The sequence below is a fragment of the Dreissena polymorpha genome, chromosome 4 (genome assembly GCF_020536995.1).
Source record: "Dreissena polymorpha isolate Duluth1 chromosome 4, UMN_Dpol_1.0, whole genome shotgun sequence".
In the NCBI taxonomy this organism is placed as follows: Eukaryota; Metazoa; Mollusca; class Bivalvia; order Myida; family Dreissenidae; genus Dreissena; species Dreissena polymorpha.
The window spans coordinates 137201887-137216239 of NC_068358.1; the positions used below are offsets into that span (position 1 = coordinate 137201887).

At 38.7% G+C, this 14353-nt stretch overlaps 1 protein-coding gene across 4 annotated transcripts in view; it reads left to right on the plus strand.

The window, feature by feature from the left end:
• LOC127876751 (E3 ubiquitin-protein ligase HERC2-like) overlaps positions 1–14353 on the plus strand; it is a 151743-nt gene that overhangs the window by 88482 nt on the left and 48908 nt on the right. For all 4 annotated transcript variants that reach the window (XM_052422186.1, XM_052422185.1, XM_052422184.1 and 1 more), the window contains exons 46-60: positions 1557–1770; positions 2635–2768; positions 3223–3413; positions 4605–4802; positions 5334–5609; positions 5883–5964; positions 7039–7182; positions 7732–7822; positions 8298–8475; positions 8692–8853; positions 9706–9797; positions 10996–11140; positions 11831–12056; positions 12531–12699; positions 13484–13709. In XM_052422186.1, coding sequence (XP_052278146.1) covers positions 1557–1770; positions 2635–2768; positions 3223–3413; positions 4605–4802; positions 5334–5609; positions 5883–5964; positions 7039–7182; positions 7732–7822; positions 8298–8475; positions 8692–8853; positions 9706–9797; positions 10996–11140; positions 11831–12056; positions 12531–12699; positions 13484–13709 — 2528 coding nt within the window. The remainder of the gene's footprint in view (positions 1–1556; positions 1771–2634; positions 2769–3222; positions 3414–4604; positions 4803–5333; positions 5610–5882; positions 5965–7038; positions 7183–7731; positions 7823–8297; positions 8476–8691; positions 8854–9705; positions 9798–10995; positions 11141–11830; positions 12057–12530; positions 12700–13483; positions 13710–14353) is intronic.

Genomic DNA, 14353 nt, shown 5'->3' on the forward strand with positions numbered 1-14353 from the left:
GGTACTTATAGTGATGTGTAACCATTACTAGGTCTGCTTTGTGCATGTCCAGATACAGGGATTCCCTACCACTGGTGAGTAGCCATTTATAGTGATGTGTAACCAGTACTAGGTCCGCTATGTGCATGTCCAGATGTAGGGATTCCCTATCACAGGTGAGTAGCCACATCAGTACCTATAGTGATGTGTAACCAGTACAGGTTTCGCTTTTTTTGTGTGTACATGTTGACACAAGGGATTCCCTACCACTGGTGAGTAGCAATTTATAGTGATGTTTAACCAGTACTGTTTCCGCTATGTACATGTTGAGATACAGGGATTCCATATCACAGGTGAGTAGCCATTTATAGTGATGTGTTACCAGTGAAGGGGGATTTATAGATATTTGTAACCAGTGTTGGAATTAGGATAAATAAAGTTAGTGAGAGTGTTGCTGTGAAGTTTATGACATACCAATGGAAAGCTGTTTATATATGCAGCAGGGATCATATTTTCCCGCAGCATCAATCTGTCCGAATTTAAATGGGGGAAAAAGTATCCAAAAATTTACATCCGAAATCCGATACACTTTATAAACGTACAAGTTAAATTCCCTTTGGCATTTTTTTTTTTAACGGAACATACGAGTTTTCTCAATTGATTTTATAATTGCTATATCATTGTTGTTTCGTGTGCTGATTTTATCAGACATTTTTTATCTATCAATAAACAATATGTACAAAACAGGCATTAAGTCTCTTTAATCGTTTTGCGATTTTTACAGTTTGCAAATTAATTTACCACCCTAATTAATTTCGGACGCGTCTTTAATCCGCTGTTAACAAGTTTTTGATTCTTGGTCTGACGTGCAATAAACCGGTCCTGACCAGTTGATAGACTGCAGCGATTGGTTGATCACACCTAATCGAGATAATAATGTATTTAGGGTGTGTAAGCATGTGCGCTGTGTATGTAGCTCCCAATCAATTTAATGACAGGGATATTTTAGCAAACAAAATCGGACCCACTGTTTGGATTTTCAATCGGTCATTCAGGACCCCAATCAGTCTAGGACCGACAAAACCGGAAAAAAATATGATCCCTGATATGCAAGTACAGTCAGGTATTTCAAAGTGACAGGGAAAGACATAAGAAGTTGAAATCAGAACATTCAAAGTTATTATAACGGGAGGCGGAAAACTACAACGGGCGAGGCATGGTCAGGGTTGATAACCCCAAAAAAGGGTTAGGGTAAGGGTTAGGGTTAGGGGTCGGGTAAGGGTTGGGTTTTGGCTAACCCAAACCCTAACCCGACCCCTAACACTAACCCTAACCCTAACCCTCTAACCCCCCCTTGCGCAATACCATACCATGCCTCGCCCGTTGTAGTTTTCCGCCTCCCTGTACGTGTATTGTTACAAAACTAACCTTCTTTGGTTCCAAATATATGTCCAATTTTACAATCAAAATAATAATAAAAGGGAAAGAAGAGGAAAAGCCTGTGTGAAAACATAGTAAAAAAGAAAGAAAAAAGGAAAAGTCTTAGTAAAAATGCCAACTATCTCTCTCCTCTTCAGTATCTAACATCAAGGTGGGAGACAAGGTTCGTGTGAAACCCAGTGTGGTGACCCCCACCTACAAGTGGGGCTCTGTGACCCACCGCAGCGTGGGCACGGTGTCCAGCATTCTGTCCAACGGGCGAGACATTATCGTGGAATTCCCCCAGCAAGCCCACTGGACTGGCATGGTGGAGGAGATGGAGCTGGTACCCAGCACACACTCTGGAGTCGGGTACCAGCACTTTGAAAACTTAGACAAAACATTTAACACTTATTACTCCGATAAGCATTTTGAAGCGTTTGTAGTCACTAAGAAAATCATATTGAACTGCATTCTGTGAAAAGGGGGTAAAATGCATATTCATGAAGTGTCAACAAATATGCTCATGTAATTAATTTTCTTCTACAAACATTACTATAACAGATAAATGTCATGTTAGACTTAAAATGCTTACATTGATTGAACATTGAAGCTTAAGAAGAACATTTAGTTTAAGAATTTGTTGGTGAAAAAACGGGCCTTGAAACTCAATTTTAATTAAAATGTCCATTACAAAGAACAGGTTTGTATTATGGATTGGCATTGAATATCTGTCCATCCATCTATCTGTCATAGGCTCAAAGATACAAACTTGTCTGAAAAATTATTTATGCTTCTCAGAGTATAATAATCAAATTGAATGGAATATTCATAAAATTGTGCATGGCGTACTTTTTTATCATCTTGCATTAAAAAATATATAACTTATGCCCCTTTTCTCAACATAGAATTTTGTATTGCTGGAATAAAGGGCACTTAAATCTTCATACTCCATCCAGGAGGTAAAACTGTTGGTTTGTTCACATACTGTAAGATTTAGGTGCAAACATCTTCCACATTTTTTAAATGATTACATTGAAATTTCAACTTTTCATCAGCTTGAAAAGTATATATGCAAAGCACTTTTTCTTTCCCAGTGATCCAAACATAACTGATTTGTGTTGCCTTTGAACACAGCCTTTGAAAAAAGTTGTGGGGAAATAGTCACATTTGTAACAAAACTCTAGTTTTCTTTATGATTGTTTTATCTTACCTGTCCCCTGCCTGATGCTGCAGGTGTGACGGCTGTGAGATGCTGCCTATAGTGGGGGTACGCTACAAGTGCAGGGTGTGCACGGACTACAACTTCTGTGAGAACTGCTTCAAAACCAAGAAGCACATCCATCAGTTCAACCGCATTGTGGAGCCAGGTCAGTGAAAGTATGGATGGGAAAGTTGAAGGCTTATTCAGTAAAAGAGTGGCCAGTTAAAATGAATGAATCTCCTTCTGGGAAAACTTGGTCAAATGCCTGTGTGTTAACTGTCGTCACTAATTATTGTGTGCAGTTCGCACTGGCTGATCAGGGGTAACAATTTCTATCTTAAGTGGATTTTCATTAAGAAAAGACATAGTTTATGACAAAAAATCCATAAAAGCGGAAAGATTCCTGGCTTATTTCTCATCCTAATACGGGATGCTTCTTTCATCTTATCTCATCTTCACTTGTGGTCCCTTCTTGGACATGGGACATAGGCCTCTGACCAGCATCCTTGTGGGTGAGGCTCTTCTGTCTGCACAGGCTAAACATGGGTTGGACATTAACTGCATTATGCAGCATATAAGCCCATGCCATGTATATGAAGCCTAATGCGTACATATTTCAGGCACCCCTGCCACCCCTGCTGGTAAGCCTGGCAAGCAGAAGAAGCGTCCGCTGTACCCTGCCAGTGGTGCCCTCCTGGAGGACTGGCAGATGTGCGTGAAGAACCTCACGGTCTCCTCCAGGGAGAACCAGGCACTGAAACTGCTCGAAGGAAATGCCGGGCACTGGCAGAGTGCTGGCTCTCAGGGCAAGGTAGGTTGGGCTTCTTCATGAAGGCCTTGTTCTGGGAAAACTGTGCTTAATGCATTTGCTTAAAGTAATTTTTAAGATTAGCCTGTGCAGTCCACACAAGCTTATCAGGGACATCACTTTCCATCTAAACTGGATTTTGCGTTGAGAAGATAAAATTAGTGGCGAGTCCATAGATTTTTTGAAAATAATGTGTATGTCTTCATTAAAAAGATGAAGTGAAAGAAAAGGCTTTGGAATCATGGACAAAATGTAAGTTTCAAACCCATTTCTCTTCCTTGCCAGGCAGTAGTGTTATTTTCGTCAAACTGGATTTAAATTTCCCCATTAAAGGAGAACACAATAAAAGTGCCATCATCTCTAAGGTTGGACTTTTTGTATTTTCTATATAATATTACTCAAAGAAGTTCCAGGCTCCATATTCAAATGTCAAAGTCACAATTTAATGTCAACTGTCACAATGTTGTTTTTTTTGCTCTATAACGTAATTCTGACTGAACATCAGATTATTATTCACCATGATCACATGATGTTTCAAATACAGCCTCATGCTCCTGGATGAGAGGTCAAGGTCAAAATGTTAGGTTATGGGTCATGAATTATATTTCCATTTATCTTTTACATGCCTTTTAAGACTATTATATAATTTAGGATCATAATTCCCCATGATCTGACTATGCGTAGTGTGCTTCTCCCAGGGTCCTCTGTGAAAGTTCAAGGTCACAATTCAAGGTCACAATTCAATGTCAAAATAGGCTTCTTCTGGTTTCTGCTCTTAAACTTTAATTGTGTCTTGTTCTGAGAAAACTCGGCTTAATGCTTGTGCATAAAGTGCTGTCCCAGATTAGCCTGTGCAGTCCGCACAGGCTTATCAGGGACGACACTTTCCGCTTTTATGGTATTTTTAGTTTGAAGGAAGTCCCTTCTTACCGAAAATCAAGTTTAAGCGGAAAGTGTCGTCCCTGATTAGCCTGTGCGGACTGCACAGGCTAATCTGGGACGGCACTTTACGCACATGCATTATGCCAAGTTTTGTCAGAACAAGACACAATTGTTTGAGGAGGTTCATATTACATAGGAGTATTTATATTATTATTAATATCCATTCCCAAGATACAAATTTCCTGTTTATTTATTTTTTTAATTTCATGGGTACAAATTTGTCACATAAATTGTTGCCTACAATTCCAACAGCACTGGATTCGACTAGAGATGATGCCAGACATCCTTGTAAATCGTCTGACGATGCGTGTGGAGCCATCAGACTCGAGCTACATGCCCTCCCTGGTTGTGGTGAGCGGCGGGGAGACGATACACGGACTGAAGGAGATTCGGACCATCAACATTGGCTCCTCTGACTCCGTCGTCACACTTCTACAGGAAATCCCTGATGTGAGTTTTATTATAAGTAACTTTTGTTTCTCTAGCCTTAATGTACAATGTGGTTTACAACAAAATACTCGAATATATTATTGTATATTTTTGGGGTGGGAAACAATTAGTTCCTGAGACTCCCTCTTCTACAGGATGGGATGTCTCAGGTTTGAGTGAGTTATGATTTCTAGTGGCCATTCCATACCTTGCCTTCAATTGAGCAAGAACAATCTCCACTCTTTCCCGATAACAGTGATTAGGTTTTTGATATCAGTTTACATTTGCTTTGTTGAGGAACACACAAAATGTATATGTAGTCAATTTATGAAATGAACTTTGAAAAAGCCTATTGAGGTAAAGTTTATCTGGAAAGATATTTTTGTGTGTCTCTTCACTATTATCCCTACTGGATACAAAACTGAGTATCTCATTTCACATAAAATTACTTTGCAGCTTAAATTTTTTCTAAAATATGGTTGTGCCTTAAACATTAAATGGAACTCAGAACCTCATACCACTATCTTTGTAATATTAAATAAATTCTTCCAGTACTACCACTTCATTGAGATTGCAATAAAGCAGTGTAGACAGAGCGGCATTGACTGTAAGATCCATGGCCTCTCATTGATTGGTCGGTTCCGCTCGGATGACGATAGTGCGGCCGGATTCATGTTCCTGGCCTCAGACCGTGAGGAAGAAGACAGCCAGAATGTGCCCACACCAATGGTCAAGGCCGCCAAGGGTGGTGCCAAGGATGTGCAGACTTATGTGTTCACCTGGGGCCTCAATGACAAAGACCAGCTGGGTGGACCTAAAGGCTCAAAGGTTTGTTTTTATTTCTTTTCTTTTTTATAAAAAAATGAATGGAAGACAGATTTTTGCACAACATGATTCACTTGTAAAATATGCCTGTGTTATCATAAATTGCTGCAACATGTTAATAATATGTGATATTATTTTATAGAAATGGATGTTTATTTAAGAAAAGACCCATTTTTGAATGATGTGGTTCACGTGTTAGATCTGCCGGTGTCACCATACATTTGTGAAAAATGTTGTGTCATGATGGGGGTATTAACTGTTGATCGCTTATTCCAGATCAAGTTACCGATACTGAATGATACCCTATCCAGTCTAAAGTGTGTGCAGATTAATGGAGGATCCAAGTCCCTCTTCTGTGGTAAGCGAAAGCAACATTTGTGGTGTGGTCCATGTTGCAATCAATGGCATTTGCCATTTTGAATAGACTGAGGTGTTTATTGCCGTGCTTTGCCACACTTTAAACCAGGTTTACATAATACTACCAAAGGAAATCAGAAAAATGTTGTTGAATTAAATGCAGTAATAATGTGTGCAGCTTGGGTAATAATCAGCCTGTCATCTTATATAAGAGTGATAGTCTTAGCAATCGTAATACTAATGAAGTATTTTTATGCAACCAAACCTGACAATCATTTAATGTGATAAGGATTGCTCAGACATCCTTATATCACCATTAGGCATATTAACTTGTAATGATCTCTACAAACTGCAACAAGTGATAATTGTATTTTTGCTTAGCCATAATTTAGATCACAGTGACAACTATAAGACATTTAACTATATGACATTATATGTTCAATACAAGTTATACAGCATTGTTTTGCATATAACCATCATTTTGCTTTTTGGTAGATATTGTGTCTATCTTGTGGAAGGGGAAGTCCCAGGATTGATCCCGACTAATGGAGCATAATTAAAAAATTTCCAAAGACACAATATAGGGCCTTTTTTCTTCATTTGGAGAAAAATCATAGCTTTACATGTTGGGTGTTAAACAAATTCAAGAAATTCTTTTTGGGAGAAAAAACTTTTAAAAAGGGGAATGGTCATATATTGGGCCTGGTTGAAGAAACAAGAAAGCTCTGCCAAGTACTGGTTGCACCTAGGCATCTGACTCAATAGTTTATCTGTAAGTCAAAGCCTTTGATGCTATCAAGCAAAATTAAGTGAGCCTCGCTTTGGAAAAACAGGGTTTAATGCATGTGGGTTAAGTGTCATCCCAGATCAGCCTGGCTAACTAGGGACAAGACTTCCTGCCTTAATTGGATTTTTGTTAAGGAGAGATTTCCTATAAAAGAAAAATTCCCAAAAAACGGAAAGTGTCATCCCTGATTAAACTTCTGCACAGGCTGGAATGACAATTTACGCCCAGGCCTGCAGCCAGTTGTCCCAGAGCAAGGTTTAAATACGTTGCACTTATGTTTGTTTACAGTGAGCCAGGATGGGAAGGTGTATGCTTGTGGTGAGGCGACCAATGGGAGACTGGGCCTGGGGGTCAGTACGGGTACAGTGTCTGTCCCCCGACAGCTAGTCTCACTCAGTCAGTATGTCATCAAGAAAGTGGCAGTGCACTCAGGTAAGTTGTGAGATTGTTGCTTATGTTAAAGGGATGTTGCTGTAGTTTAAAAAAATAAATAAATAAACAATTTAAAGTTTAAAAAAAAAATAAGCGTATTGGTCACACTGCACCAGAGAGGGCTTAATTACTCCATAATTTCAAAATAACATGTAAAAATTGTTATACATTTCAATATTTGGCATCAAACAATTTTATTTGTTTTGTTTTTTATATAAACAACATAACATGAAGTGGAACAAGTTGATGTCAGTAGAATTTCAATGTACTATTGGAAATTAGGCTTAATGCATGAGGTGACTGATTATGTTTCCCTGGGCCACTGCTTTCAAAGTAAATTCATCAAAATGTTCAAAATGAATTTTAGGCAGACATCTTTTTTGACACACTTTAGAAATGAAATTTTCAAAAATATATGTTGCTCTTAATAACTGTTCAATAATTCTCAACTTATCACAATAGTTTATACAGTCACCTTCAAGACTTCACTGTGCATTTGTTGGAGATCCATTCCAAGTAATACTGTCAGTATACTTGTTGTGTGTACAGGGGGCAGACATGCCCTGGCCCTGACAGTGGATGGCAAGGTGTTCTCATGGGGAGAGGGAGACGATGGCAAGCTGGGGCACTCCAGTAGAACGTATGTCTCGTGGAATATAATGTGTATAATCATAGATTGGACATTCTGTTTGTCTAATCTTGTTTGTAAAAGAATTTGAAATAAAATATGCAAACATTTACCACTGAAATATGAACTCTTAATGGGTACACTCAATGCTAAAGTGACCTTCCCCTTGCACCTCTGTAATGTCAAGAATTCCAAATTATTAAATGTCAGTGTGATCCCTTGACTGTGGTATATCTCTGTTAGTTGTTAATGTAACATAATTTATAAATTACTCATCATAAATGTTTTTCCTTAAGTACATTTAAACTGCAATTTAATTTTAATAGCATTGAGTGTCATACATTTTATTTATCTGTTAAGGCCATGCAAAATTTACTGCAATATTAATTGTACAGGAGACTATGACAATAGTACATTAATAGCCCCTTTTGTAACCTAGACATGTTCTCTCCCACTAAGCATCTGTGACATGTTCTCTCCCACTTAGCAACTGTGATAAACCGAAGCTAATTGAAGCCCTGAAGAATAAACGTGTGAGGGACATTGCTTGTGGCAGCTCACACAGTGCAGCCATCACGTCCAATGGTGACCTGTACACGTGGGGACTTGGGGAGTATGGCAGACTGGGGCACGGGGATAACAACTCCCAGATCAAACCAAAACAGGTGAGTTGTGAAGGCTTGATTGGAATGTACTTGCAATGCAAGGTACAGGGGATTTGTGTAAATGCGTATGTTCACGTTGACTTGCAATGAACCGTTAACTAGCATGTGAATAAAGTGTCGTCCGAGATTAGCCTGTGTAGTAGACACAGGCTATTCAGGTACAACACTTTCTGCCTAGACTTGAAGTCAGTAATCATATCCGCCTCTCGTTTCCAGGTGACAGAGTTGGCAGGTCAGCGGGTGATCCAGGTAGCATGTGGTAGCAGGGACGCCCAGACACTGGCCCTCACTGACGATGGTGTTGTGTACTCATGGGGGGACGGAGACTTTGGCAAACTGGGGCGGGGCGGCAGTGAGGGATGTAATGTACCCAGAGAGGTGAGTTCCCTGACATGCAGATGTGTCCTTTTGAAGGATTTAAGTGTTTAAAGTGTTAATGACGCTCAAGGAATAATAAACGTGGTGTTTACAGAGTTAAGAATAAAATATTGATAATTATTTTTCTGGATGAAGACTTTCATGTAATTATTTGTTTTCACATTTACCTGTTATAAGCATATAAGCATGGATTATGGTTTGAAAGAGATAGGAAGGTTACTGCAAAAAGCCTGTATTCAACAACCGAATTGAAGAATGAAGTCTAAAAATAAAGAATATTCTCAAAACTTCATTGTATTTAAACTAATTCAAAGTCAAGTCTATTATGGCAGTTATAATTATAATAATTGTCCCCTACCGGTGAAACCAGAGGGGACTTATGGTTTGCACTCCGTCTGTCTGTCTGTCCGTCAGTCTGTCTGTCAGTCCGTCTCACTTTTCTGGATCCTGCGATAATTTTTAAAGTTTTTAATATTTTTTCATGAAACTTGAAACATGGATAGATGGCAATATGGAGATTATGCACGTCATTTCATTTTGTTCCTACGTCAAAAATTCTGGTTGCTATGGCAACAAATATTAAAAAAAAAAAAAAAATTTTACTGACAATGGTGGAGTTTCACCGGTAGGGGACCATATTGCTTGGCAATCTCTTGTTATATATCATAAATATTATAATTATGATAATTATATAATTCTTGATTTACAAAAATATGTTGATGATGTAAGCGCCATTATTAGCCTTAATATATCTAAATGCTGAGGGCTTTTTAATGAGTCTAATACAATCCTTTATTCTCAATTCTTAGAATTTGTTTGTGGGTCCATGTTTAATGTGAAGTTCCATTTTAGGTGGACAGACTGCGTGGCCAAGGTGTGGTACAGATAGAGTGTGGAGCCCAGTTCTCTCTGGCTAGAACACTCGTTGGACAGGTGTGGACTTGGTGAGTAGTACGGAAGGCCCTGAGGTATTAATTACTGTCATACATATGGGCCATGCTCTTCAAAAAAAGGTTTAATGCATGTGCGTAAAGTGTCATCCCAGATAAGCCTGTGCAGTCGACACAGGCTTATTAGGCATTCTTAAAGCCTAAACTAGATTTTTGCTAAGAAAAGACTTTCTCGAAACGAAAAGTATCATAAAAGCGGAAAGTGTCATCCCTGATAAGCCTTTGCAGACTGCACAGGCTAATCTGGGATGACACTTTACGCACATGCATTAAACCCCCTTATCACAAAGCACATCACATATGCATATTGAGATTGATCATGAAAGTGTAGTCCGTTGTCATCATTTCTACATCAGAGTCAAGGGTCATCACTCTGGGATGATTTACCATAATTGATTGATTGTAGTTGATTGTAAACTTGGTTGAGATAATTTAGAATGCCAGACATTATTGAGAATAATTTGCTAGTGTTGCACTTAGGATTGATAATAATACCCTGCAGTTAATGGTTATTACAACAATGAAATTTATTAATTTAAATGCCAGCATTTTCATAAAGACCTATAATGGGCATAATTGTTAACAACCACTGTTCTTAGCTCTTGAATTAGTTTATTATCCCCCGCCATAGGCGGAGGGATATTGTTTTGGCGTTGTCCGTCCTTCCATCCGATCGGCACTTTTGTGTCCGGAGCCATATCTTGGAAGTGCTTTGGCTGATTTCATTGAAACTTGGTATGAGTATATATATATATATATATATATATATATATATATATATATATATATATGGATAAGAGGATGATGCACGCCAAATGGCATTGTAAGCCATCGGATAATAACGGGAGTTATGGCCCATTTGAAAAAATGCTTTTTTGTGTGTCCGGAGCCATATCTTGGAAGTGCTTTGACAGATTTCATCAAACTTGGTATGAGTATATATATGGATAAGAGGATGATGCACGTTGGTGTTGTCCATCAGTCCAGAAAACTTTTGTGTCCAGAAGTATAATGGCGGGGGATATTCATTCAATGAATTTTCTTGTTCATGATTCTGTTTCACAATTAAAAACAAACTAAATGTGATGCCTCTCTTCATGTTCAGAGCTTATTTCAAGTTTCATTAGGTTAATAGCTCAGTGTTTACAATTAAAAAAATTATTTAATTAATTAAGGAGTTAATGTTTTGCAGGGGCAAAGGTGACTATTTCCGGCTGGGTAATGGTACGGATGCCCATGTACGTCGCCCCACTCTGGTTGATGGGCTGGTGGGTAAGAAGATCATCCATGTAGCTGTGGGAGCACTGCACTGCCTCGCAGTCACAGAGACAGGCCAGGTGGGTGAAATCATTTGACACCAGGATTGGATTGTTTCAATACATTTGAGCTCTGTGAAATGGGGTTTTAATGATTGTGTTTTCGCATAGGCTAATCAGGGACGACACTTTCCACATTTGCTTGATTTTTGCTAAGCAGAGACCTAAAAGAAAAAATATCATAAAGCGTAATATAATCAAAGCCAAAATCTGCACAACTATTTATACATGTTTCACAGATCAAGGTTACCCAGCCCTTTTAATAGGCGAACTTTGGAACAAGTTTGCACCCTTGTTTATAAATAACAACTAGCATACCTATTTGAAGATTTTGCTAATTTATTAAAAAAAATTATGTTAAACATAATTTTGTGTTTTGACAAACAACCATTATCTTGTGAGTCATGTATAAGTCTGTGTGCTAGATTGTGTTCCTTGACAAACATACTTTTTATTGCCTATCATAATTGAAAATTATTCAAAGGAATAAGACAACAATTAAATGACCTGCCTCATGTGAAATGGATCTAATGACATAATCCCTCTCTTGTCAGAAGCGCCCCTGTCATCTATAAATTCAGGCAAGTTTGAGTGATCTCATAAGCTTACAGTGTAGCTCCCTTCCAGAGTGTGCAGGCTGGTCTGGAGCTACACTGGCCAAATATGGCATAAGACCCATTTTCTCATTACGCGTGTTATATTGCTCTCCAGGTGTACGCCTGGGGTGACAATGACCATGGCCAGCAAGGTAATGGTACAACGACAGTCAACCGCAAACCTGCCCTCGTTCATGGCCTGGAAGGTCACAAGATCACCAAGGTCGCATGCGGCTCTTCCCACTCCATTGCCTGGGCAACCACTGACCTTTCTGCACCTATAACCCATGAACCAGTACTCTTTTCATCGTCAAGGGACCCACTTGGAGCTTCAGACCTGGGTAGGGCTTTAAACTTGAAGGTCAAGGTTACAGTGTATTTTTTAACAGGAAATGGCAATTTTTAAGAACTCTTTGATCATTCAAAGTGGTTTAGTTGTTTCATGGGAAGAAATGATGCATTTTTATTTTGAGGTAAAGTGTCAAAGTCATATTAGCTTGTATCAATATTTTGAGACCGCTTTGACATACAATTATACATATTGGTGTAGCGGTTACTTATGTAAGACGCCTATAAAATTGAGGTCAAAGGTCAAGGTCAGGAGCTTATATCATGATATTTGTTTAAGCTTAATGTATACAAATTTCTTGGATCATCCAAAATAGTTTGTTAGTTTTTGCAAAGGTTTACCTTTTTTTTTCAAACCAAAACGTTTAAGGTCATGGTCAAACAGATGTTCAAGTGGGGATACATGTGTTACAAACATCTCTTGTTTGCAAATATTTCACTGCCACTTTCTCTGGTCTATATTGCAGGTCTAGTAGAGAGTAACAATGAAGACCCTACCTCCGTCACGGCTCCGTCCTCTATGTGCAAGATGCCACGCCCCTCTCTGGCCAAGGTCATTCTTTCCCAGGAGACCGACTACGGCAAACAGATAGCACTCTCCAATGTACTACAGTCGTTACAGATCATGTATGCCAGGTACAGATGATTTGTTTTATTATTGTTGGCTTAGAAACTCATTGAAAGTTCTTTTATAAATAGTCGTGTTGTGTTGTTGGTATAGTCATTTTCTGAGTAGAGCAACATTTGTTCATACATCATAATATAATTCCTACATGCATGTGCAAAAAATGAAACTCTTTAACTTAATGTTATTTTTAATTTTGTTTTTACAGTTAATTTATTTGTTTTAAAAAATCATATAAATTTGTATACACAATTATTGTTAATAAGGACATTGAGACAAACAAAACTCTATGTGTGTGGTCAGCAAATAATCCAAGCAAATTTAGAAGAGGGAAATGCTAAATATATCTGACAAAATGTGGTATAGATTTCACTCAAATACTTGTAGTTCATTTGTTTTATGTACCTGTATTTAACGGTGACATGCAGTAGTCAATAGACAAGCATGCTTTTGAAATTGATAATATGAAACGCAGATGATCATTTGGAATCATTCAGACAGTGTCTTAAAATGCCACAAAATTCCATTAATTTTCGTTCTTTAGAGATACCGTGTAAGGCACCAATTATAATTTATTTCAAATTGTATTAGATATGTTCAGATATGTTTGCTTAAGAATAAAAAATGTACAGATATGTTATGTTTGGTTAATGAGTGACAATTAAGAGAATTAACCCCAGTAAAACAAAGTAAAGCACGTGATTAACAAAATTACCAGCCTTTAAAGAAAGGATTTTGTAACCTGTGTATGGACATAAACTTAAGTGTAGCTGGAGTTTTGACTGCCATTTCTAGAGACGCAGTGGTGAGCCTCTTACAGAAGGAGATGGCAGTTCAGCACACCTCCACCTCCCAGAGCATGTCCACGTCCCAGGGTCAGCCTGCACACAGTGCCATGCCCCTCCCCGCCCTCGAGGGGTCCATGGTTGCCTCCACCTCCACTCTGCCCCCCGAGGGACCCCTAGGGGCCGTAGTGGACCACACAGACATCAACCTGGCCATACTGGAGGCTTCAAACGAGGTACAAAATGTATTTGATGTGCACTCTGGGAAAATGGGGTTTCATACATGTGCATTAAGTGTCACCCCAGCTTAGGCCGGGCATCATGCTAAATTCTGTGATTATAAAAGCTTTTTTAGCTCACCTGATTGCTCCTTCCTCATTTGTTCGTAAACACTCTAGAGTCCACATTTATTGTCCGATCTTCATGAAATTTGGTCAGAAGATTTGTCCCAATGATATCTCGATTGAGTTCGAAACTGGGTAATGCTGGGTCAAAAACTTATATTCTTATATTTATATAGTAAAAAAAGCTTGTGAACACTCTAGAAGTCACATTATTTGCCCAATCATCATGAAACTTGGTGTTAAAAGATTGGTTTTATTTATATCTCAGATGAGTTGGCAAATGGTCCTGATCGGTAAAAAAACATGGCCGCCAGGGGGGTGGGGCAGTTTTCCTTATGTGATTAGAGAGAAACATTGTGATCGAACACTATAGAAGTCACATTTTTTGCCTTATCATCGTGAAACTTAGTCAATACATTGGTTTTATTGATTTCTCGGACAATTTGAAAAATGGCGCAGATCGGTAACACACTTTTTATCCCCAGCCATAGGCGGAGGGATATTGTTTTGGTGTTGTCCGTCCTTCCGTCTGTCCG